The sequence below is a fragment of the Dermacentor albipictus genome, chromosome 1 (genome assembly GCF_038994185.2).
Source record: "Dermacentor albipictus isolate Rhodes 1998 colony chromosome 1, USDA_Dalb.pri_finalv2, whole genome shotgun sequence".
NCBI lineage: Eukaryota > Metazoa > Arthropoda > Arachnida > Ixodida > Ixodidae > Dermacentor > Dermacentor albipictus.
Window position 1 is genome coordinate 512,950,136 of NC_091821.1, and position 25,918 is coordinate 512,976,053.

At 49.4% G+C, this 25,918-nt stretch overlaps 1 protein-coding gene across 7 annotated transcripts in view; it reads left to right on the forward strand.

Annotated features, from left to right (window-relative positions):
* The window catches only part of faf (ubiquitin carboxyl-terminal hydrolase-like faf), a 758,782-nt gene that overhangs the window by 610,008 nt on the left and 122,856 nt on the right, over window positions 1-25,918 (forward strand). For 6 of the 7 annotated variants that reach the window (XM_065437146.1, XM_070532615.1, XM_065437147.1 and 3 more), the window contains one exon: window positions 14,000-14,101. The exons of the other annotated variant lie outside the window; for it this stretch is intronic. In XM_065437146.1, the coding sequence (XP_065293218.1) occupies window positions 14,000-14,101 (102 nt within the window). The remainder of the gene's footprint in view (window positions 1-13,999; window positions 14,102-25,918) is intronic. 7 annotated transcript variants of the gene reach the window in all.

Consider the following 25,918-nt stretch of genomic DNA (forward strand, 5'->3'; position numbering starts at 1 on the left):
CAGTGACATCGTGGGGTGTGGTCCGGTACTAAAACAGCATCTGGGCAATCTGCATGTGGAAATTCTCAGTCTGGCTCTTCTTGAGCTTCTCCTTGACGGTTTGAACCACCCGCTTGGCTGCCTGCACCGTTTCAAGCAGGGTGGTACGGCGGAACCATCATCAGGTGGATTTCATTCTTCGTCAGCCAGGCCAGGTACTCTGTGCTGGCGAAAGCAGGACCATTGTCGGACACGATGACGTCCGGCAACCCCTGGGCGGCGATGACCTGTCGCAGCGCTACGATGGTCGTGCTTGCTGATGGAGTGGTGGCAGGTAGAACCTCCACCCACTTCGAAAAGGCATCCACCACCACCAGGAAGTAATGGCCCTTGAAGGGCCCCCCAAAATCCACATGTAGGGGGGACCAGGCTCTCTGGGGGAACAGCCAGGGGGTGATTTCCACATGATGCAAGGCCCGCTGATGCCCCTGGCAGATTTGGCAGCTCTGCACCATGTGAGCTATGTCCTGGTCCAGGCCAGGCCACGAAACATGGGACTGGGCCGCCATCTTGGTCATTCCATGCCAAAATGACCAGCATGCAGCTACTGCAGGAGCCTGGCCCGGAGACTTTGTGGGAATACCACCCTAGAACCCCACAACAGGCAGTTCTGCTGCAAGCTCAGCTCAGCGGCCTTGTGGCTATAGGCCTGCTGAACCAATTCCTCCCCACGGGACACCGCCTTACCTCCCACGGGACACCGCCTTGACCAGCTGAGACAGGACTGGGTCCCGGCTGGTCGCTTGTGATACCGCAGATCTGGAGAGCACCTCTTGAGTACGCATGCTCCAGCATGAACACTTCAGCAAGTTCTGGAACAGCATCAGGCACCTCTGGCAGGGGCAGGTGGCTCAGGGCATCAGCAGTACCCAGGTCCTTTCCCACACAGTAAACCAGCTGGAAACTGTAAGCTGCCAGCCTCAAGGCCCAGCATACCACTAGAGGTGATGCCTGCACGATGTGGGGATGCTGAAATCTCGCGCATCCCCTGATACGTTGTTTTCCCGCATAGCTGCCGTCTCCTGAAATCCGTTTTCGTTGCGTGGCCTGGGGCCCGCGGTGGTCGGTGTGGTTGAAACGCAGTGCAAGAGATGGCATGAGTGTTGCGCTGCTAACGCTGCCTCCCGGCAGGGTTACCTGGGCGTGGAAAGAAGGCGCTTCCTCTTTGGTTCGAGATCGGCAAGCTGCACGGACGTTCTGCGAGTGCGCCCATCCATGCTTCTGTGAGACCATCTTGTGAGGCCTCATTCAAACGTGCCACCATTTGCGTGACCGTACGCGTGAACGACCAGGGGTTAGGATCCAGGTGCGAACATATTCGTTGTGGGAGCACCCGCCTCCATTTCCTCCCGCGTACCCGCGGCGACCCGTTCGCACGTGGCGACGGGTCGTGCCGGCGTAGACAGGGGAGAGAGGCACTACGCGCCCTCCCTCTGTTCGTCGCTCCGATGACGCGCGTACTCCCCTTCTCCTACGCGGCTCACGGGAACGGGAAACGTATCCGGTGGGCGAGGAGGACTTCCCCTCGCAACAAGGTAAAAAGGCATAAAAGCGCGCGACCGAGGGAGACTCCCTCTCTTGGGACGCCGACGCCTTGGACCGCCTGCGCTGCACCTGCCGCATCCCGTGAGTGACCTCGTTTGTCTGACCCACCCAGACAACGAGGCAAGCCTTTTACTACTTTTACTGAGAGGACGTCCCTCTGCGAGTGTTTGATATTGCAAATAGCAATAAACGTTGTTACTGTTGACACCGCTGGTTGCCTTATTCGTCCGAACCCGGCGTAGCCGCGATTCCCGCGCTACGGGTTGGGAGTACCACGGAGCGACTGCGTGGGGCTAGATCCGGAGCTCGCCTTCAGCCCTAGCCGCACGCAGAGTGGAACCCCCACATTTGGCGCTACCAACGTGGATCGAATTCGGCAACACGGCGCGTCTTCTGGTGTGTGTTCGCGCTAGGACTACCCACGTTTCAGCGAACAATGGCGGCTGGCTTGTCTGACTTCTCAGATTTGTTCATGTTGTCGAATGTAGCGACGCAAAGTCAGCAGCCTATTGATAACGCGGCGGCAGCTGCTGAACATACCAGCAGCTTTGGTTTTGAGTGTTTCACGCGGAACAGTCAGGCTAGCGCGAATGCCACGTGGGCAGAGATTAACCCCAATACGAGGCGTACCCCGTCGGGCGCCTCGCCGCATCGCGACGCAGACACAGAGGCACACATGCCACTAAATAACTCAACCCCGACGGCGGAGGCATCCGGCCCTTTGGGCGAGAGTTTGCCGTCTAGCGAGGCAATGCTGCAAAATGCGTTGCAAATCATGCAGAGCTTAGCCGGCGCCCTGCAAGGCACAATGCAGGCCTCGTCGCAGAGCAAGCAACCACGGATTAAGGTAGACATGCCTACCTACAGTGGGTACCACGATCGCACGAGTGCGAGTGAGTACCTCGACCGTCTACTGTATTACCAGCAGGCAACCGGGCTTTCAGACGCCGAACTTGTCGCGCGCGTGATCCCGGTTTCACTAACCGACCAGGCGGCTCGATGGTTCCGACTGACCGGACACCAATGCCGCACAGTGGAAGAGTTCCGCGCGAACTTCCGCGAAGAATTTCTTCCGGCCAATTACGAGTGGCGTTTGAGAAGAGAGCTGGAGCTTCGTACCCAGCATCCGGACGAGTCCCTGCTGGAATATGTTCGAGCGATGGACGAACTTTTTCGTCTCGCGAACTCTCTCGCCACCGATGAAGAGAAAGTTGAGCGCGTCACACGGCAGGCGCACCCCACTTTCGCGGCCTATTTCAGAGGGCGTAGGTTTAGAGACCTAGACGAACTCGCCGCCGAGGCGAAGCGCATCCAGGGAGACATTCTCGCAGCGCGAGCATACCGCCCGCCTCCACCCGCGGCGCTGTCACTCAAGCCTTGCTGCGCGTGGAACGGCGGCGCGATCACTTGCCACTCGTCTAGAGTCGACGCGTCGGCATCGTTCGCGGAGCAGCAGGTCCAGCGTAGTTGGGAGTTATCAGACCGCGCTTTGGACCCGTACGCCTACGCGCTGAGAACAGCACCGACTAATGCCGCACTCAGCGCGCCGCGACAGGAACGAGAGGCCGATGCGAGACTGGAGGAGCGGCACACGCCGACCGCAGTTCAAGGAAGCTACGGCGGGCCGGAGTGGAGCGACGGCCGCCCAGGCCACCGAGGCTTCAACGGCCGCTGCTACCAATGCGGCCGACCAGGGCACATCGCCCGAGACTGCGGCCGCACGCCGGGCCAAGGCCGAGCGCGTGGCTCGGGAAACGGGCGAGGCCGCCGGTGGTCCACCTTGGGTCCCGTGCGGCGATGTCGAACATAGCTGGTGGCATCGAATTACTTGCGCCTTCGGCTTGTCGCGTAGGAGGTGTTGCGGACTCACAGGCGCCATTCATCGAGCTAACGATAGCCCGAAAGAAATTCGCTGCATTATTGGATACCGGAGCAAGCGCTTCATTATTTGGTGACGAGGTGTTGCATCATCTCCGCGAGAACAACATCCGCTTGAGAGATAATGGCACCACCTTCCGACTTGCTTCCGGCACAGCCATGCTGACCTAAATCACTTCAGTACATCCCACAAGAACCCTTTTCCACATAGAAGATGCCATGTCATACCAAGTAGACCGCGCAGCTCAACAAGAACCACCAGAAACCAGTGCCGAGCATATACCTGGCAAACAAATGGAGCATTCGCCCAAGCCAGCATGCCGACTGCCTATAGGTGGCCCCACTGTGTACGCAATATGGCACTGCCCGTGAAAAAAGAAATCTATTTGCTCGGGTCGTTTTCTTTTTTTTTCCGGGGGGTGGGGGTGGGGGGGTTGTTGTAATCGGGGGTGCGTCTCAACTTGAAAAATATGTACCTTTGTTAATTTCAAATACTTCAATAACTTAGAATACTAAAGTTTGAGCCAATGTGAATATCAAATAGCATAATATGCAATCAAATATTAAAAAATCTTGAATATTTGCACAAGCCTAATATTTATGTAGATTTGTTCTATCTCTCAGTAACTTCGTAGAAAACAACGCCAGCAGCCTGGGCGCCTTTAAGGGTAGTAAAGGGGGGTAGTGCTTTGAAGGGTTTTTTGTGGTCTAACTCAGTCGGCATCATAGAGCGACATCGTTCCTGACGACTTTTGGAAGCCAGCCCCGGCAACTGTCACTGCTCGGTCATGCTGCGGCGGCTCATGGCGTTTTCATGTGTCAGCTCACCTTTGAACATCTGTATGGGTGCACACGCACATGACGCCACCGTAGTTCTGACAAACGCAGTTTCGTCGCATATGCATTCATTGTGGTGTCAGATTTACCTATTGAATTGAATTGAATTTGTTTACAAGTTGGATGGGCAAAGCCCGAACTGAGCTATCACGCCTGGTAGCCTCCAGGGTGCTGTTTACACTGTAGCGCAGCACAGGCCTTGCATGTTTGCTATCACTGTCCTTGCTTTGCCCTGTGAGCAAGACTGCAATTAATACAATATTGCACATTTATGTACCTGTATTTGTGAATATGCAACAAAGCTGCCACTGTTTCTTAGAATATGCGTTTCACTTTTGTGTTAATGCTAATTCCTCTGAAAGAAGGATCAATCAATTTTTTATTTAGTAGTTTGGTCCAGTTATGATATGGTCTGGCATGCACGGGCCTAACATACTCTAAATAAACCACTCTGCACTCCATGCCATTGGGGGACGAGAAAAGCCCCCATTTATTTGTGCAAATTTCTTGTATGCCCATAAATCATGTAGCCAGCTTGACAGTCGGCTGTTATTCCTGTACCTAATCTTCATGAACAGTGCCAGCACAGCAGGAGGTACATCGTTACACCATAATTGCAGCAGCTGTACAAGGGTTTGACGTAATAGTTCTGCGGAAACCTGCAAGGTGGAGAGGAGTAATTAATAAAGGGAAAATGAGACATCCACCCAGACGCAGCTAAGTGCTACAAGGGTACAAGGATTAAAATACAGGGCAAGCCTCATGCATAAAATTGCATACTCGAGTACATTGTCTCATCGAGGTATAACTGTACTGGCTGTGGCATCCCTTATGTTCTGAACTGGCAAAGGTCACCACGTGTGGTTCCCTACGCAATGGAAGTTTGAATGCTCAGGTCACACTTCTCACAGGCACACCCGAGCGATGTGGGGACATAAGCTATGGCACAGGGACAAAAAGCTGAAGACGGCGCTTGCAAAATTTCACAGTTCTGTGGTTAACATTATAAAGACGAGACATATAAAATACAAGAAAACAATTTTTATTTTTGATCTAAATGTCTCTTTCTCGAAAGGCAGCAAAAATAAGCACAGTCAATGAAAAGAAAAAAATATTTTGCAGAAGCTTTTTCAGCAATAAAGTGGAAACATCAGGCAGAAAACTGGAAGTGAGCTTCAGCCCAAGCCTAGGTTTTTATTTGGAAGTTGTACCGACAGCTCTCGTCATGTGTGTACCATAGGTGTGTGTACAGTTCAATTGCTTCACATTGCATGTGTTGCACCAGTGCAGCCAAAGATTCTGCGTGGGTCTGTCTCCTGTGACCATGCTTGTGTTTTTTTTCTCGTCTGTTGCCTGTAGGCAATACTCGTCCGCAAAGGGCTAATTTAGCATTGTCACAATTGCCAAGGATTCCCATAGTGTGACACAAACTGTTCTTACTGCCATGCAGGAAAGATATTACTTGGCACAAGAACGGGCAGTGGACTGGATTTGACATTTTCTCAACTTCAGGGCCATGGTGTTATGGTTGACGTGTAACACACCGGCCAAAAAGGATGCTCAACCACCATGCCTCATCGAAATAGAGGATGGATTCCTAATTTGCTGTGGTTGTCTTGAGTGGTTGCTTCTGTTACGGTTGGCGTGTAACACCCTGGGCAAAAAGGATGCTCAACCACCATGCCTCATCGAAACGGAGGATGGATTCCTAATTTGTTATGGTTGTCTCGAGTGGTCGCCGGTCTGCACGACGCCCCACAGTGTTTACAGGCCCCCTTTGTGTGTGTGCGTGAAAACTGTTTCTGCAAACTGTTCAACTCCAGGAGAGACCCTTTTCTGCGAACCAACGTCGCCTAGAAGAAAGGATCAGCCGCCCATACCGGACCCACGGGTTGCCACCAGCGGAGGCAAGCAAGTGCAACGTCGCCTAGGAAAGTGGGAGCAGCCGCAAAGCAACAACGGGAACGTGCAACATTGCCGAGGAAAGTAGAAGCAGCCGAAAAGCACCGAGGGGGACTCGGTGCATGTCACGTGACGTTGACGTGAGCAAGATCCCGCCTACAAATTTAGTGAGCCTATTTAAGGGGCCCCACAATGTATCTTTCAATTCATCCATTCTCTTCTTATCCTTCCCAACCATTGAATAAACAGGGCAAGTTTCGCATTAGAAATCATCTCGTCTTTGCCTGGTCGCCATGGTCTACCGGATGCCTGCAGCCCGCTGACAAGGCCACGTTACCTAATAGTAACGCCGGTCGAGCTTTGAGAAACAGCCGTTGCAACAACTGGTTGGCAGCGGAGAGATACGCTACCCAGGAGACCCCAACTTTGAACAACATCTAAGATATCGTCTCCTCTTCATCCTGGTGACATTATTTGGAAGGAAGGTGTCAGGATTCATGACTGCATGTGGTGAGTGCACGGCTCTTCTTCACTAAGATATCACTTGGCTTTACGTATTTTTGGGAAAGTACAGAGCAGTGTTTTTTTTTTTTTTTTTTAACTGTTGACGGAAGTTTTGAGTACGTCGAGTTTGTTATAGAGCAAAGAGTTAGCAGCACTAAGGGCAGCCATGAACTTGAAGCCGGGATTGTTTAGCTTGGCCAGAGAGTTGGGCCTCCAAATTGCCGAATCAAAGAGAAAGCCGGAGATCATAGAGGTGATCGAAGCAATCGGGGCAGACGATGAACTGAAGGAGTGACTAGAGACCATTAGGATAAAATAAAAGAAAAAGAAGAGCGCAAGCGGGCAGCACAGGAGGCCAAAAAAGAGCGCGACCTCGAAATGAGGCACCTAGATATTGAGTTGCTGAAGGCTCAATATACCAGACCTAGCACAAAGGCGCGAGAAAGCGAATGCAGAATGACAGACTTGATGGCACCCTACGCAGTAGGAGGGGACATAGGTCTTTTTCTGGTGCAATTTCGGCGCACGTGTGAGAAGGCAAAATTCGCGAGAAACAGAGAGTCGCAACGCTTGCTTACGTTGCTGCCACGTGAAGTAGCTGATATCATTGCCCGCATGGGGAAAAAAGCAGAGGACTTCGATAAAGTCAAAACAAATCTATCTGCTTTAAACGCATAGATTATCAGCAGCATTCAGGCGAAAATTCGGGGAGTTCGAGAAGACCAAAAGTGAGTCATACTCGGATTTCTCATACACCTGGGAGGTAAAAAAGAATGGCTGAAAGAATGGCTCAAAAAAGAAGGTGCACTCGGCAACGCCGAAAAGACTATGCAGTGCGTTGCTTTAGAACAGTTCTACCGCCGGCTGCCAGAAAACAAGTATTGGGTTCAGGATAAGCCAGGCGTGGACACTATCACGAGAATGCCCGATCTCGCTGAGGAGTACCTAACTCGTCGTGCGTTTGAAGGCAGCGAAGCTCCTGAGAAGGAGATTAATAAATACAGACCCGGCAAGCCAGAGCGATGGTCAAAGTCGAGTCAGTATAAATCCAAGGAAAGGTCAGATTCAGTGAAAATTAGTGACGAGAACAGCAAGAGAAAGGAGGAGTTACCCGAACAGAAGGCAGAAAGGCAAAATAAAAAAAGCTTTCGAAGCAAAGAAACCAGGAGGTTGCTACAACTGCCAGCAAATGGGGCATATCTCCGTGGGGTGCGAAAATCCCAGACTGGTGTTAATGTCACTAACTAGTAACGAGGAAAATCTGAACTTGCTAGAACCATACATTCAAGACCTGATGGTAAACGGCAAACCGTGTCAGGTGCTTCGCGGCTCGGCAGCCACAATGGACATGGTGTACCCATCGTACGTAGAGGAAGGCCAGTTCACAGGAGAATGTGCTTGGATAAGGCAAGCCGTAGAGGCCTCCAGTGTTTGTCTACCCGTGGCAAAGATTCGTATCGAAGGCCCTTTTGGAGTACCGGACACTGAAGCCACTGTCTCGGCACATCTCCTGCCACAATATCCGTATTTTTTCTCCAATAAATCTGAGGATTTGCTGCGACGCAGGGGAGTCGGGTTTAGTGACGGAATAGCACAAGTGCTAACTCGTTACAAGGCAAGGGAGCTCGCGGCCAAGGCAAGCAAATGTTCAGTGGTGGAGAAAACAGGTTTCATGAAGGATTCGTCAACCTGCACCAAATAGGACAGCCCTATAGGGGATATTGCGGAAAGTACACTATCTAATGAAGAGGTCAGGAAAGCACCGGATCCTGAAAAGTCTCGAGAAGCAGAATGCAGAAGAAATTTATTGGCTGCAATGTAAGCCCTGCCACATTGATTGCTGAACAGGAAAAAGATTCCACCCTGTGGAACCTAAAGTCGGACGTGAAGGAAGGTGTGGCCAAACAGAACGTAAAGTTCCTCAAGAGGGCAGGCGTCCTCTGTAGAATGTACATCAGTCGAAAGGGGGTGCAATTCGACCAACTCGTGGTGCCACATCCCTATCGTGAGCAGCTCCTGCACCTGGTCCACAGGGGCTTTTGGACAGGGCATCTGGGCATTCGGAAAACAAAGGACCACTTACTGGAGGAATTTTACTGGCCTGGCTGTTTTCGGCAAGTGGAAGCATTCGTGAGAAGCTGCGCCACGTCAACGCATAGGCAAGCCCAGAGATAAGGCTAAAGCGCCAATGAAATTTGTTCCCATTAACACGGAGCCGTTTCGTCAGCTCATGATAGATACAGTGGGACCACTTCCTGCAATGCAGTCTGGCTATCGGCATATTCTTGCCGTACTATGCCCAGCAACGAAATTCCCAGAAGCAGCGCCCCTCAAAGAACTAAGCTCGATGGAGATCGACCTTCACGCAAGTGGGGTTTCCCGCAGAAATTCAGTCAGATCAAGGATCCGTCTTTACAAGCGCACTGACCTCAACGTTTCTGGAAATGTGCGGTATTAAAATCATTCATAGCTCAGTGTACCACCCGCAGTCAAACGCAGTAGAGGAAGTCCACTCAGTCATAAAATGGCTTTTGCGAGCCCTTTGTTATGAGCACAAAGCCGACTGGGAGGTTTGCTTGCCTGCAGCAATGTTCACTCTTCGAACTGCACCGCACGAGTCAACAGGTTTTTCACATTCAGAACCACCCTAGTTCAGAGCTCCTTTACGGTCGCTGCCTTCGGTCCCCTCTTCACGTTGTTCGAGAACCCTGGGAAGGCCGAGGGGACCATTCTTCAGTTGTGGTATACGTTCAAGAGCTGTTAGACCGACTGCACACATCTCAAGAATTAGCAGGGCAGGAAATGCGAAAGGCACAAAGGAAATGTAAGCATTACTATGACAGGACGGCTCGAATGCGACGCTTTGAAGTTGGGGAAAAGGTAATGATCCTGAAACCCTCATGGAAAAACAAGGTTGAATAGGAAGGACTGGTGGACATAATTCAGAAATTATCTGAAACAAACTATGTAATCACGGTACCGGGAAAACGAAGGACACCACAAGTGTACCACAGCTATCTACTTAAACCCTACCAGCAGAGGGAAACCATTGTGAACATGTCGCTTAACCAACCTGGGCAGATGCCTGTCGACTTTCTGGAGTTAACATCAATAATGCGGGCAAAAGACATTCAGGAGACCATTGACAAGCTAGTAGAGCAGGCGGAGTTGAATCCCATTCAAAGGGCCAAACTGAGGGAACTCGTGTTTGAATTTAATGACATATTTTCGGGCACACCTGGCAGGACCACTGCGATCGTTCACAATATCGAGTTAACCTTATCGGACTTAGTTCGTTCAAAAGCTTATCACGTTTTACCTCGTCGACATCAAGTCATGGCCACCAAAATAAACAAGTTGTTAGAGCTAGGTGTAATCTAGCCAGGAGAGAGTGATTATACCTCGCCTCTTATCTTGGTTGAGGTCCCAGGAAAGGAGCTGTGACCGTGTATCGACTACCGCCCGCTCAACTTAATCACAAAGGACCAGACCTACCCAATACCGCATACCGAGGAAAGGCTTGAGAGAGTGAGCAGTGCTAATTTCATCTCTACGCTCAATTTAGTCAGAGGGTACTGGCAGGTTCTGTTGACTGAGAGGGCAAGCAGGCTTACAGCATTTATTTCCCCGATGGGAACCTTTCGGTCAAAAGTCCTGAGCTTTGGGTTGAAGAATGCTCCGTATGGTTTCTCTAGCCTTATAGAGCAGGTGCTACAAGGAATGGAGGACTTTGCACTTCCGTATCTCGATGACATAGCAATCTTTTCATCACTGGCGGACCATATACAACACCTGCCAACAGTGTTGTGCCGTCTACGAGATTCCCACTTAACTGTCAAGGCTCCCAAATGCCGATTAGCGCACGCGGAGGTAGCTTATCTAGGTCATGTAATGGGGCAAGGCCATCGTCGGCCTTCAAAGGTTAAACTGGCCGCTATAGACAACTTCCCGCAACCACGCACCAAGCGGGACATCAGGTCATTCCTTGGCTTGGCAGGTTATTACCAAAGATATATCCCGCGTTATTTCGAGATTGCAAGTTCTTCAGCAGATGCTCTCAAAAAAAACAGAACCACAAACGGTAAAGTGGGATGACGCAAAAGAAAAGGCTTGTAGTATGCTGAAGAAAACACTAACGAGTCAGCCAGTGTTGAATGCGCCCGACTGCTCTAAACCATTCATTCATTCAGCGACAGGTGTATGGGGGTGGTGCTTTGTCAAAAGAGAGATGACGAAAACTAACACCCCATACTGTACATCAGTAGAAAGCTTTCAGTTCATGAGGAAGCATACAGTGTGTCAGAAAAGGGATGCGCCTGCGTGGTATGGGCGGTGCAGCAGCTACATTGCTATATCGCTGGTTAAAGATTCACCATAGAGACTGACCACTGTCCCCTCACATGGCTGCAGTCCATGTCTACGAAAAACGGCCATCTTTTGCACTGGACCTTGACTCTTCAACAGCACACCTTCGATATTCGCCACGAGAAGGGTAAACTTAATGGCAATGCCGATGGTCTGAGTCGTTGCCCATAGAGTAGCGAATGCCGCATGCTCACTCTGGTTTCTGTGGAATTTTTATGTTGGTATCTTTTTTTCACGTTTTCTTTTATTATCGCAAAGTTGTAGTTGTTTGTTAGCTGATTTTAGTAACCATGTCTTAACGCTTTCAAGAAATGTCTGTTTTTAATGTTTAGGGGGGGGAGGATGCGTGAAAGGGATGGGAAAGCAGTAGCAGGGGTGTTTTTTTTTTTTTTTTTTGTAAAGCCTGGTGTATCTTGGGGGAGGATGGCCTTTTGCTCGTTTGCCTTGTAGTTGTGAGTCCAGCACTGTTCTGGAGTGATTTGCTTGCCCAGACAGGAGACGCGAGACCGGTTTGCAAGTCCCGTTTCACCAGACCGGACCAGGGAGAAAAGGCACATAAGAGCGCCACAAGGACTGATGAATGACTGCAAGGAATCTACAAGCTATGAACCAAGGGTTCGTCACCCCGTAGGAAAATTCTGCTGCTGAAACGCTGATCCCTCGCCAGTAGCTGGTGGCCCCTACGCATCCGGATCTTCCTCCCCTGCTGGAGATGCGGTTACGGTTAGCGTGTAACACCCCGGGCAAAAAGGATGCTCAGCCACCATGCCTCATCGAAACGAAGGGGGGATTCCTAATTTTCTATGGTTGTCTCGAGTGGTCGCCGGTCTGCACGACGCCCCACAGTGTTTACAGGCCCCCTTTGTGTGTGTGCGTGAAAACTGTTTCTGCAAACTGTTCAACTCCAGGAGAGACCCTTTTCTGCGAACCAACGTCGCCTAGAAGAAAGGATCAGCCGCCCATACCGGACCCACGGGTTGCCACCAGCGGAGGCAAGCAAGTGCAACGTCGCCTAGGAAAGTGGGAGCAGCCGCAAAGCACCAACGGTGACGTGCAACATCACCGAGGAAAGTAGAAGCAGCCGAAAAGCAGCGAGGGGACTCAGTGCATGTGCCGTGACGTTGACACGAGCAAGATTCCGCCTGCGATTTTAGTGGGCCTATTTAAGGGGCCCCGCAATGTATCTTTCAATTCATCCATTCTCTTCTTCTTATCTTTTACCAACCATTGAATAAACAGGGCAATTTTCGTACTACAAATCGTCTCGTCTTTGCCTGGTCGCCATGGTCTAATGGACGCCTGCAGCCCGCCGACAAGGCCACGTTACCTAATAGTAACGCCAGTCAAGGTTCGAGAAACAGGCGTCGCAACAATGGGCACTGTCATAAGTGTAATTGATAAAAATGGTAGATACTATTGGCCAAATTAACCATGGTCATCTGCGGGCACGTTTTTCAGCTAAGCTGTCATTCTCACTATTACATAAAGCTGGACTAGTTTTCTTCTAGCATTATGAAACATGGTTATGGTACTAAGGAAGGACAGACAATCTGCACATGACAGTCACTGGACGTCAACTGGCTTCACTGCACTAAATAACCAAATATTAGATGCATGAAAGGTGCACTCGCTTCAACATTTGAAACTAGATGTCTTATCATACAAGTCACCCATCATGAATGCCCACTACGTATCATTTGGTTCAAGTCATCAATTTCTTTACTCTCAAGAACCCGATGAAATGTGTGCTAATACAGTTATCAGCTTTGTTGTAAAACAAGCTACTATAAGTATCGAAGATAAGTGGGAGACACTGATTAAGATGGGTGTCCAAAAGAATGACACAAACCTTGAATTCACTGCATGCTTTCAACGAGCATTGAACATGTTAATGGGCAACTCCAATGTTTTTTAACCATATCAGGATATTGTCATTTTGAAATGGCATTTACAGACCTGTTACCGGTAGGGTGGTTCAATTTGCTTAGAAATTAATCAATAATTTTATATTACCAATAAACAACATACCGAAACTGAAACGGGTAGTTGCTTCGTGTGACATCATGATGAGTCGATGACGTCAGATCCTACACTACTATAACGTAAACACGCAGTACACATGATGCTAACACCGAATAAGGGAAGCTGGTGAGGTCTCCTGATAACACAGGGAGATTTTACAGATTTTCTAAACTATACAGCGATGATTTCAGCGGCGATTTCAGCAATGATTTCAGTGGCGATTTCAGTGGCGATTTCAGGGACGGTGGCGGTGTAGTCTATAACGTCACAAACACAGGGTGGCCAGTAAAAGTCATGAGTCGGGAACGCAGCCAATCTTTATAATTCATATTCAGGAAAACTAAATGAGTAGCAGCCATATCGCTTGACGCAGGTAATCAGGGTGCAAAAGAGAGTGCTTATTTAAAATTTTATAAAGATCGGTGGACGTCGAAAAATCACCCAAGTTGCCCTAAGCAGGAAAAGGACTGATGGGGGATATTTCAATGTCCTTCAGTTTCTACTTGACATGGATTGTTCTGTGCAGCAAATCATTTAAGACTTTAGCCAAGAGACATGGGTTTGAATATTAACGCATAGAAAACCATTCAGTAGCATGGCAAAGAATCATAGGAACCTTTTTTGGTTATCCCAATCTTGAAAGGTAGGACAGGGCTTAGGATGCGTTATACACTGCGCTTGTGGTTCACAAGGATTTGAAGCCATCATGTTCTTTATTGATTTCTGCTTTGGGGCACCCTCACATTGTGGTGGACTGAACAAGCACAGACTCGCTACATTTAAATCGGCCATCTTTTGTGTTCAGTTGAGAAAAATGTATGTAATGCACGTGCAGCAGGTGTTTTTTATTGCAGTTTTTGTGAAGAGTGCCATGCCGAGTGGTGTCATCTTTTCACTCCTTCTGCAGCTTTACATGATCGAAAGCATCCGCGAGGGCATCCTGGCTGTTGAAGGGGCAGCCACTGACCCAAACGAGGACTTTTCGGGAGAGGAGCGGCCTGACCACGAGGTACAGCCATGTGAAATTTATTGTGGTCTCGGCACGGGACACTCTTTTGGTCAACATAAGCACATGAGCAGCCACACATTTCGGCAGCGCAACTGCAGACACACGAATGGATTTGCCAAATGTAAAGTGTGCCCACCTGTACAAATGTTATGTACGGCACCTTTTGCTGCAACTTATGAGAGCAGCACTTGCCCATTTATAATCAGGTGGTGCAGCTCTACACTGATTATGGTGCACTTGCGACTTAGCTGCACCAAAAACGCAAAAATTCCTTACATTGTTCTCACTTTGCGCCACCACCAAGAGCTCATGTTCTGGCAAGATTTAGAAGACAGTGGTGAATAGCCTCTGTTTTGTGGCATGGTCGCTGAATTGATCTATTTTTGAGCGTGCCCTTTTTTCCGGTGCTATAATGGGCGACCGTGTTAGCACACATGTTTGTGGTTTGTCAAATAACTATGAGTTGTGTGTTTTCTTTCCTACCTCGGGAACTTAGCGCTTGTGCGTCTCTGTCCGCTCATTCCTGTCGTCTTGCTTGCGCTACAAGTTTATTGCATTGCTTGGGGCACACCGGAAAGAACATGGTGAACTGTGGAATTAACATTGTTGATGCCAACAAATTGCTCACGATGGGTAAGGAACACTTCAAGCCATTTTAGAATGTTAGTGTCTAATCCTACCACGCGCAGCTTTAGTAACAAACGGTGATGGGAGACCTTATCTAATGCCTTTGCGAAATCTAAAAAGATCCAGTCGGCGATCGAGCGGCAGTCTAGAATTGCGTGAAGTTTGTGCGTGAATGAGGGTAGCTGTGTTTCACATGAATAGGACTGTGTTCCCAGCACTGTGAGCAGAAAATAAGCGTGGCACAGTGCCAGAAACACGGGAATCAATCGGCCAATGCATCTGGTGCCGAGATGCACCAAATCTCACGAAAGTGATAATATCTCCAAAACCTATCAACCAAAAATACCCCTCTAGATCATAGTCGAGCTCGAAATAAACCAACAGCAACCTCCAGAAAAATGTGCTCTGTCACCATTTTGTGGTGGCTACAATGCTATGTCTGGCGGCTCTGAGGGCAGGCTGTTGCCATCACTGTGAATGTGGTTCTGGTTTCATGTCTGATTGTGACATGCAGGCAATTATTGCACACACTCTCAGAAAGAAGGTGCATGCTGGATTCAGGTAAATACAGTAAGTACGCTGAATGATTGACAGTGCAAATGCTCTGCATCAGCTGCATCAATGGCATGCATCAATGGCTTGCTATTAGGTTCACAAATGGTCGAAAACACACTGGTTTACTTAGAATTTTTAGGCAGTCATTGACAGAATGCCTGTAGCATTCTTAGCAACCCTCTGGCCATGCGGCACTGCAGTTGCGCTACCTTAGCAGCGTGCCCAGCAGTACGCAGAACTAGCAAATGCCACCTGTGCCGGAGTACCCTCAGCATGGCAGAAAAAAAAGAAGTAAGCAATTGCGCGTGCCATAGCATTTGACCTGTGTGTTTGTGTTCAGGCATCATGTGTCTGTGATAAGGCTACAATGGAAATTTCACTTGAAATAACCCTGTCGCACCTGTATGTGTTCAAATGTGTTCGATTGGTATTCAATTATATTGTTTCAATGTCACTATTACTAAGCGTACGTTGTTATAAAATGTGCTGTCATTCGATGCTGAGGTGAAATTAAGTATATTAACGCATGATGCCCTACGTAGGACAGTAACTAATGTGTTTAATTTTATGGTTTTGTCAAAGTTTGTGACAATGTGCTTAATATGATGGTTTTGTAAAAGTGTACGACCATGTGAACAAAACTTGTGTGCCTCTGCTGTTGTCTTTGCCAGTATGGGGGCAAAGGACTCCCTCAAGCCATCCTTGAATGGCTTTCCCCTTTGCCTCCCATCACATGTATATGTCATAAACCAATAAAGAATCAATCAATCAATCAATCAAATAGCCGGAGTTTCTCTCCATTTAAAACAGCAACGAGACCCAGCATGCCATTGGAGTCATACGTCGGTTTGAATTACAGGAGTTGGAATTCTAGGCAGTGCATCTGCTGAAAACTAGACAGCATAGCCAAGCAGTTTTTTTTTACACACTGAAGTTAATTTATGGAAAATATAAGGCAATTTTTTCAGAACATGGGAGGAGTTAATCCAAAAAGGAATGACTAGTGTGAAACTTGCAATTGCTTGCTTCATTGATGCACTCCAGATTTAAAGTGTTTGACAGCAAATAAGCTGCTCCAAATTTCAAATTTGCAGGTCTGAAAATGTCATTTTTCTGTTATTTACCTGCTCCATATTTGTGTATTCTGCTCCTAAGCCAGTATATTTCTGCTCCAAAAATTGCTCCTAAATCTATTTCACCTCTTCCATCCCTGTCACATAACACCGCTTTTTTCAGGACAGCAGCAGTACTTTAGACCCTTGTCACCACTTCCTCAGGTTCGCCCATTGACTGTGGCATGCAAGGTCCACTAATCTTCATGTCGCAGATATGTCGTGAAACTTGCTTTGGCTGCTTTTCGCTTTCTTTCCATTCTCCTGCCAAATATTAGACATGCTATCACAGTGCGCATGCGTTTTGCAAGATAGCAAAGCTGCATCGAGGAATGCCTGGCCGCTGTGCATTTCAGTGGAGCAGCAGGCTGCAAAATGAAATTGCATTCTTTTCAGTCCACCAAGAGAAACGCAACATCATTTGTGATAAACGTGGCTGCACAATATTGGAAGACTTAACTTTGCCACTTTGAAACATGGTGTTCCTTGCAGTGCAAATGTTGTAGTTCTGGTATTACTTGTAGATGGTTTTACACAAACATACGTTCACAATTTTGGTCAACCAGACTTGTCATTAAATTTATTACAGTGGACCAAGCATAAATGCAGCCAAAGCATGTTTCTTTTCTAAAGATCACTGACCTGCTCCTGTCAACTTGCTTCAGTCATTGTCTTTGTAACATTGTTTTCTGTTCTTCACTTGGAAATATTATTGTGTTCATTGTTACAGAGGATGTTTTCTTCTTCTCCCCCCGTTTCATACCTTGGGCTGTTCGCCCCATGGCGAAAAATTGTGCACATATTTAGTACAGTAAAACTTGGTTACTACGTACCTACTATGTTACTACTATGTACTAACGGTTAAAATGTAGTTGCGACGAATCCCCAACCCAGTCCTAATAGAGCCTAATGTATTGGCTGACTGCTTAAGCTATAGTGCCTTGTTGTTAATGTATACCCCATTCTCATTTTGTCACATAACTGCGCCACCTCAACTCTCTGTGTGGCCAATGCCATCCCGTGTGGCAGGAGATATTCTGGCTTTTCGGAAAGTAGAGTCCGGTCGACCAGTGCTCCAATGCCTATGCACTAAGGCAACGTGTTATCCTCGGCAAAAAATGCGACTCATCAACAGACAGCTTGACTTATCGCGAGAAGCATCTTCAGCTAACTGCTCTTCAGTGCGCATGATGCAGTGCTCAGAAAGCTCACTGCATAGACACTCGCACAAAATGCAGGTCTGCCATCATACACACATGTGTATGTTTGCTTTCGGAGACTCACTTTTGTGAGACATCGGAAATGGGCACATAGGAGCATACGACTGACAGTGCACTTGGCACTGTGTGTGAGTTGGGCACAGTGCTAGAAACGCTGTCATCTGCTGTGGGGATGCACGACTCTCACGCGTCCCCTGATACGTTGTTTTCCCGCATAGCTCCTGTCTCCTGTAATCCGGCTTCGCCACGTGGCCTGGGGCCCGCGGCGGTCGGTGTGGCTGAAGCGTAGTACGAGAGATGGGCGCGAGTGTTGCGCTGCTAACGCCACCTCACGGCGGGGTTACTTCACCGCGGAAAGGAGAAGGCGCTTCCTCTTTGGTTGGAGATCGGCAAGCTGCACGGACGTTCCGCAAGTGCGCCAATTCATGCTTCTGCGAGACCATCTCGTGAGGCCTCGTTCGAACGCACCACCGTTCGCGTGACCGTATGCGCGAACGACCAGGCGTTGGGATCCAGCATGGGGCGAACATATTTGCTCGCTATCTGGTCGCAGTGAGTCGGACTTTCTAGATTTGTCGCGCGTCCATCAGCATGTTTTGGGGGCAACAACTCGGCTAGCAGGCATTGATCTATAAAAGGTGCAATAAATGCCCTTGTGATTGTTTGCACTACTGTGTTGTTGTTCCTTTGTCCCAAGAGCACGGGTGTGAGAATCCCACGCTGCGTATGTGCAAACAGGTCCAGTGCAGACTCCCGCAAAATTGTGCAAAAGCGAAAGTGTCTCAGAAAGTGATCGCCCAAGGATACCGCCGCCAGTAAGCATTCCAGCACAGTGAAGGACCTTGCTCCTGGTGTGCGCTTAGTAGGTGACTCACGGCACACACATCACACGGGACGATTGCTATTGCCTGGCATTGGGTACCGCCTTTCAATGAAGCGGCGCAATTTTGCCTAATCGCAGACAACTTTTCCTGGGTGTGCAGGGAAGGCTATGGGGACAGAGTTTCTACACATGTAAACCTACGCGAAGTAGTCTGGTTTAGCGTGCGTTTAGATTTTACTTTCGGTTGGTCAACCTTCCATAGCTTCTTTGCATGTTTGACGGCAGACAAAGATAATTCGGTGAGTATATCTAATAGCCAATCAACAGTGTCAGACTTGTTTTGACCTTAGATAAATAAACTAATTTTGGGGGAACATTTCGCTGGAAGGAACAGTCATGTCGTAATTCAGGATTATGTAGCATGTGCCACAGCTTTATATTTTGCTTTGTTTCTGTAAGGACATGTCAGTTTTGTCAGAGATGCAGCTGATATACTCATGCTATTTAAAATAGTGATCTGAAGGTACAATGAGCTAATTGCAAAATGAAAAGTTTATGAGCAGAGTTTTGTTTGAGAAGCTTCAATGCACTTTTTTTTTCATGATGCCTCCAGTCAGCAGCAGACAATATTGTTATGGGACACAAAGGAGAATATGGGTATGAACTGTAACATGGAGTTCGACAAGATAACAAGTGCCGACAAAAGCGAGAGCACAAAGAGAGCTGCTGGGAAAATCGGAAAAAAGTTTAGTCTGTAAGCACCCTTTGCCCTGTAGAACACAAAGAGAAGCAAAACACTCAGGGTATATCTTTCCAGGCACTTGCCTAACTTTCACTACCTTTGGAGCTTATGCTTAGTTTGGAGCCAATGTCGATTTTCAGGCTCTTAATATTGTCATCAATTTCGCCATCCCTGTCCCATAATTCGTTTTAGATTTTTTTCCACATGAGCCCAGTTCCACCTCCAGTTTTCCTCGCCTACTAAGTCAATACCGGCGTGCAAAAGCTTTTGCACATCATTAGGCTTGAATGTTGCACTATTTGTGCCACATTCACTTGGCGCCAGACTAGCTCTAGTGGATTGAATTTGCAGTGATACAGCAGCAACTTCAACTCTTTCATTACTGCAAGAAAATGGTAGATTTTTGTAGGTCTAGGAAAAAAATTATTTACTGCTACAAATAATACCCCAGCACAAATTGCAGCATGCCAAATTGTGCATAATATAATGCTCTTTCCTAAAACATACGTTGCCAAACAACAAAATTGATTAGGTAAAAGATAAAAATTCTAGAAAGCGCCATTTCTACAGCCAGTTCATAAAAACAATAAAAAACATGGTATCTACAATAACATTAATGTCAAAGGAAATTCAGAAAATGCATTTCGAAAATAAATAACTCAGGAACAGCGTCTGAGAAAATAAATGCTCAGTACGTCACTGTTCTTCGGATACACAAATGAAACTAAGACCAGTTCATCGCTCATGCCATGCAGTGAAGCAGTTCCTGGATATTGTGAAGCACAGGTGCACTCCACACCTTTCCCACAAAACATCCGGTTCAACTTTGTGGTCCTTGTAACACATTTTGCAGTTGCACTTTTTCGGCTTCTTCTGAGGATGGTCTGATGAGAAGTCCAAGGAACGTGCTTCGCCACTTCATTTAGAGTCATGCACGTCTACCAGGACCGATTGCACTCAGCATAGCTGGGCAGCTACAGCATCATGCATTCGAACATATCTGTGTGCATTTTTGCTGGTGGTCTTTATCACCTCTGCAGAGAGGAAGAGTAGAGAGAAATCCCACGCCATTCTAAACTGTCTTGCACTGATCCATAGTGCTGGGCTGAGATGTGCTACAGGAGGCCTTCTTGGTGTGAATGTAAGTTTCTTTGCTACCGATGGCAGCACATCATAACCAAGTGAGGTATCTCTCAGATTGTGTAAAAGATCAGTAGATAAGCGCACACAAGGAAGAAAACCACTCAAGGCTGTAAAAGAAACTCGCTGATGAACAGTTGCGGATGTCCCATGCTGACTCAAAGCATCCTCGCCGTCGGAGCTGGAATCTGATTTACTGTCATCTACAGAATTATAACTCGAGTCCTTATCGCTAAATTGATGACCGAGTGCAGCACAGTTTCGAGCACGACACTTTTCTCGCGACGCAACAGCGTGGGACGACGCCATGGGAGTGACTTTCGATAACTGCGCAGTGACACCAGCAGCGCCTCTTGCCGGGATTTTACGAGAGAAGCGAAACTGAAACCATTAGAAACTGGTTGAAAATGCCAGGTCCGCACATTGGACATGCGGCGGACCTTCAGAAGGCATGTGTGGAAAAAAGTATGTGGGAAAGATGGGAAGGTGCTTAAATGATCATCTCATAACAATGTGTACAACACGGTACAGGGCCATCCAGGTTGTCACGATCGACGACACGCCACACGTGGTCCCGAACTACCGCTTTATTTCCCGAACGCCAACCTTCCGCACCACATAACCACACTCCGAGTTCTCCCGTTTGGCACTCTCTCCCCGCACGCTCGCACGCTCTCGCCGCTGTCCTCTCCGCACTCACGCCACCTGTTCGTTGCTCAGTCAACTACCGTCGATCCCGCGCCTGGCCCCCGAGAACCGTGGCTCCTCGTCGCGGGTCTTGGGCTCGCTTGTCGCGGGTCTTGCGCGTCACAACTCTCCCCCCCCTCGAATCGTGAAGCTGTGCTGGTAGGGAGGAGCCATGGCTCATGGTAGAGCATCAACTGATCAGCATGGGCAGTAGTTCGATGACGTCCTGTGGCAGGATCACTCAAAACAAAGTTATTGTCACCTAATCGTTTGATTACACAATAAGGTCCACTTCGCCGCGGTGCCAATTTCGCCGAAACGCCCTTGGCCGCATCACTCAAGGTATGGGAATCCAGGAGCACAAGGTCACCCTCTTTGATGGTTGTTGGCCGACGATGACGGTCGTAACAGGATTTCTGCACCTTCCAAGCAGCTGCCTGATGTGACCGAGCATACTGGAGGGCCTCTCCAAGGCACCGCTGGAGTTCTGCAGCAAGTGCATGGTGTGCTGCTTTTGGAGGCTCTGTGTCCTCCTTGTCGCTTGTAGGTTCCCATGGGGTGCGCAACTCGCGGCCGTAACACAACAATGCTGGAGTATATCCGGTGACAACACTCTCAGCAGTACGCATGGCAAGGGCGATCTCAGGTATATGCCGGTCCCAGTCTTTGTGGTTGGAGCAGTATGCCCGTAGACACTGCTTAATTGTTCCATTGTGGCGCTCCACCATTTGGCCAGCCGGCCGGTAAGGCACTGTGTGACGATCTTTGATGCCCCAGTGTTTCAAAAGGTTGCGCCATAGTGTGCTAACAAAGGGCTTGCCATTGTCACTGGTGATGGCCACAGGTGTGCCATGGCGGCAGAAAACTTGCACCATGCACTCCAGTATTTTTGCGCTTGTTGCTGCTCGTAGAGGGAAAAGCTCTGGGAACTTCGTAAATTTGTCAATAACTACCAGCAAGTATTTGTGGCCCCGGGGTGTAGATGGCAAGGGCCCGACAATGTCAACACTGAGCTCTTCCATGGGTGATGTTGCCCACTGACTGCTCATGAGGCCCTCTGGTTTCTTGCGCCGAGCTTTTGTGCGCTGACAGACAGTACAGCATTGCACATACTTTGAAATGTCTGCTCGCATGCCCAGCCAGACGAATCGTGCCGTCAGTGAAAAGTGAGGGATGAAGCTTCTATAGTAGCCGGCAAGTCCCAGGAAGGCTTGCAGCTGCTTAACTGTACTGGGTCTTGGGTAGTCCAGCACTGCACGCACCTTGTCCTCATCTGGTCTGCACTGCCCAGGGGAGATGATGTGACCTAAAAACTTGAGGGACTGACGGCAGACCTGTACTTTATCTGGATTAATCGTAAGGCCAGCACCCTCAATGCGTTGTAGCACTTCCCTTACATGTTCAACATGTTTCTCCAGTGTCTCTGAGTATACAAGGACATCATCTAAAAATGCCATAGCAGAGTGGTGATTGATTCCCTGCAGCACCCGGTCCATTAGGGTTTGAAAAGTTGCTGGACCGCCTGCCACCCCGAAGGGCATCCTCGTAAATTCAAATGTACCTTGATGGCAAATGAAGGCCGTTTTAGCTATGTCAGCCTTGCAAACAGGAATTTGGAAAAACCCTTGGGAGAGATCAAAGCTGGAAAACCACATTGCTCGGCCCAACTGCGCTAGCAGCCAGTCTGTTCGAGGCATTGGGTAGGCAGGTACTCGGGTGCGTGCATTTAACGGACGGTAGTCCACAGCGAGCCGGTAGCCTCCAGACTTCTTTGCAACGAGCACTGGGGCGCTAGTCCACGGGCTGGTGCTTCGTCTTATAAGGCCCTGTTGTAGGAGGTCATCCACACAGCCCTCAATGATCTTCTGCTTCTTCGCATTCACTGGACGTAGCTTGCATCTCACGGGCGCACTGTCCCCCGTGTCAATGCGGTGCTGAGCCAGGGTGGTACATCCCGCAACTGTAGTAAACAGATGGCCAAAGTCATCGAGAACTTTACTCATGCTTGGGTGTAGTTCCCTGGTGCCAGCCTGATGCATGTTCTCTATGCCTGGAACCACAAGCACTTCTTCAAAGAGGCTGTGCAAGTGGTACGACTCTCCATCTTCTATTGCAAGTGCTGTCGCTGGGTCCTTTTCGCGCTTAGCAAATGGCACCATGCACTGTGGATCGGTTCCAATCGTCCACCCACCCAGCGATACATGTAAAGAGATGCCTGTTGCTGTTAAAAAATCTCTGCCCAGCACAATGTCCCGACACAAGTCTGGCACACACAGGAAGCGTTGATTGCGGCTGCTTGTGGCCCACTTTATTTTGCATTTGAGGGAAGTCGTTGACTGAGACCAACCTGTTGCCAGGCGGAGTGCTTGTTCCTGTGTCTTTGGTTTGGCGCCCGCCTCGACCGCTACCCCTGCCGCCGGCAATCCAAGCAAGCTCACACTCGAGCCTGTGTCCAGTAGGGCCTGGAACGTCGTCCTCCCGATCTGCACTTCCAGGAGAGGCTCCTTGTTGCCGGCCAAGGCCGCTACTTGCAGCGCAGTCTCGTAGGTGCTTGCCGGTGCAGCACCTACCGTCCCCCGTTTCCCGTACACTGAGAGCGGATATGTCCGATCCCGTTGCATTGGTAGCAGCGGGGTGGGCCGCCACGCCGACCTGTAGGGCACTCGCGGGCCATGTGACCGACGCCTCCGCAGCGATGGCAGTTGAATCCTCTCTGGTCACGCGGCTGGTACCTTTGCTGCTGTGACGGCGTTGGGAGATGTGGCGTCCTTGTGGCGGATGCGGCCAATCCGTGCAATTGGTCTCGGTGGTAGGAGGGCTGTATCGCCGCGGGGTGCAACGGCCAGGGGGATGCCGCCGGCGGATACTGGAACGGCGCGGCAGCCGCTGTGATCAACCCTCCAGGTTGTGTTCCCGGCACGCCGGCCACGTTTATAGTCGATTGGAAGGCCAAGTCTCTCGCGACTTGGTCAGTCGGGGGTGGTGGTGGCTTGTACTGCATGCGCCTCCAGAAACGCTCCATGAGACCGTCAGCGGCCTTCGCCAACTCCGCGAGACTGCTGAACTGTCTTCCCTCCACCAAATCCTGGAGTTGCGGGTGCATCTGCCGCAGCACGCGGTCAACCTTCTCCGACTCGGGCACTTCGCCGCCAATCCGGTCGTAGTAGGCCGCGATGGTATATATAAATTCCTTTAAATTTTCTTGGGGATGTTGCGTCCGGTGCTCCAGCTCTTGTTTCAAGCGGCGCTTCGCGTCAATGGAGGAGAATTCCGCAATGAACGCCGCAGTGAACTCCTCCCACGACGCAAACGATTTCACGAAACGCCACCACAACTTCGCGCTACCTTCCAGCGCAGCAGGCACAATGTGCGTAAGCCTTTTGTCAGCTGCGACACCGCTGACCAAACAAAACGTTTCAAGCCGGTCCAAAAATTCCTCGGGGGACTGATGGTCGTTGAACCCTTTAAACCTTGGAGGCTGACCTCCTGTGGAGCGCGGAGCGCAGTCGCTCGCCGGTTGAACCGCCGCCGCCGTTGTCGTAGAACCCATAGGCGCTGCCTCGGCCGCCATCAGTCTTTGTCTGACAGCTGCCGCGATTTGCTCGCGTTCCATGGTGGATCCGCTCGTCTGCCCCAGCAGATGCTGTACCAATTGTTCAGGAACGTCCACTGTCTCCATGTCCACGTAGATCCCGGACGAGCCCCCACTTGTCACGATCGACGACACGCCACACGTGGTCCCGAACTACCGCTTTATTTCCCGAACGCCAACCTTCCGCACCACATAACCACACTCCGAGTTCTCCCGTTTGGCACTCTCTCCCCGCACGCTCGCACGCTCTCGCCGCTGTCCTCTCCGCACTCACGCCACCTGTTCGTTGCTCAGTCAACTACCGTCGATCCCGCGCCTGGCCCCCGAGAACCGTGGCTCCTCGTCGCGGGTCTTGGGCTCGCTTGTCGCGGGTCTTGCGCGTCACAAGGTATTCATTGCCGTGACCACGGTTGTAAGCCCTACTTTGAAAAAAGCTAAGTGCTGGCTAAACATTGTTCACAGATGACGCATGAAATCATTGAAGCAGATTTCATTAGGTAGTTTGATAGCTCGTGCGTCAGCTCTCCTTCGATTGCACTTTCATCTCGGTAAATGACATATCTTGACGGGGTTTCAATGGCAAGCATTTCGTGGGCTCTGTAAGTACGCGGCTATCATTATCAGCATTGCAAATGATATTCCATGTTTTTTGCCAATCATTCACACATTGCGCATGGTAGCATCCTACAGATTTATTCCTTCATTGCTTCATTAACCCTTTCGCTGTCGGACCTTTCTGGTCGTGACGCACCCCCAGTGTCGGCTTGGTTTTAGGGAACGAGGATAACAGGGAATGAACATAGCAATTTATTTTTGATTATGATTGGTATTCAAATAACATAGTCAATGCAATATGCACATCTCAGTGTTCTGCAGCTGTTGTTAGTAAACATCATCATCATCAGCCTGACTATAACATCCGTTCAACATCCGAATCTGACGATGCGATCTCACGTCTTCCTCGCATGAGGCTCTGTCCGAGTCTGAATCCGAGCTCAGCTCGTATTCTGAATCGGAAGAGCCACCGCTCCAATGAGCAGACGAAAGTCTCGTGCGCTCAGCCATACGAAAGTAACCGTGCTCAGGGAGGATGCGCTTTCAGTTGCCCGCACAAAAGAGAGAAATGGGATGTTGTTTGATCAAGAAGACAGAGGGAGATGGAAAAAGACTAAAACAAAGTTCGAAGGGCTTTACGTTTACTGCTGCAAGTCAGAAGCGAGGGTGCGGCGAGAGAGCAAAAGCAGCAATCGAGTCACTCTTTTCGGAGAGCCAATGGCACGTGCCCCTGAACTTGACATTTCATAGCAGACACACCAACA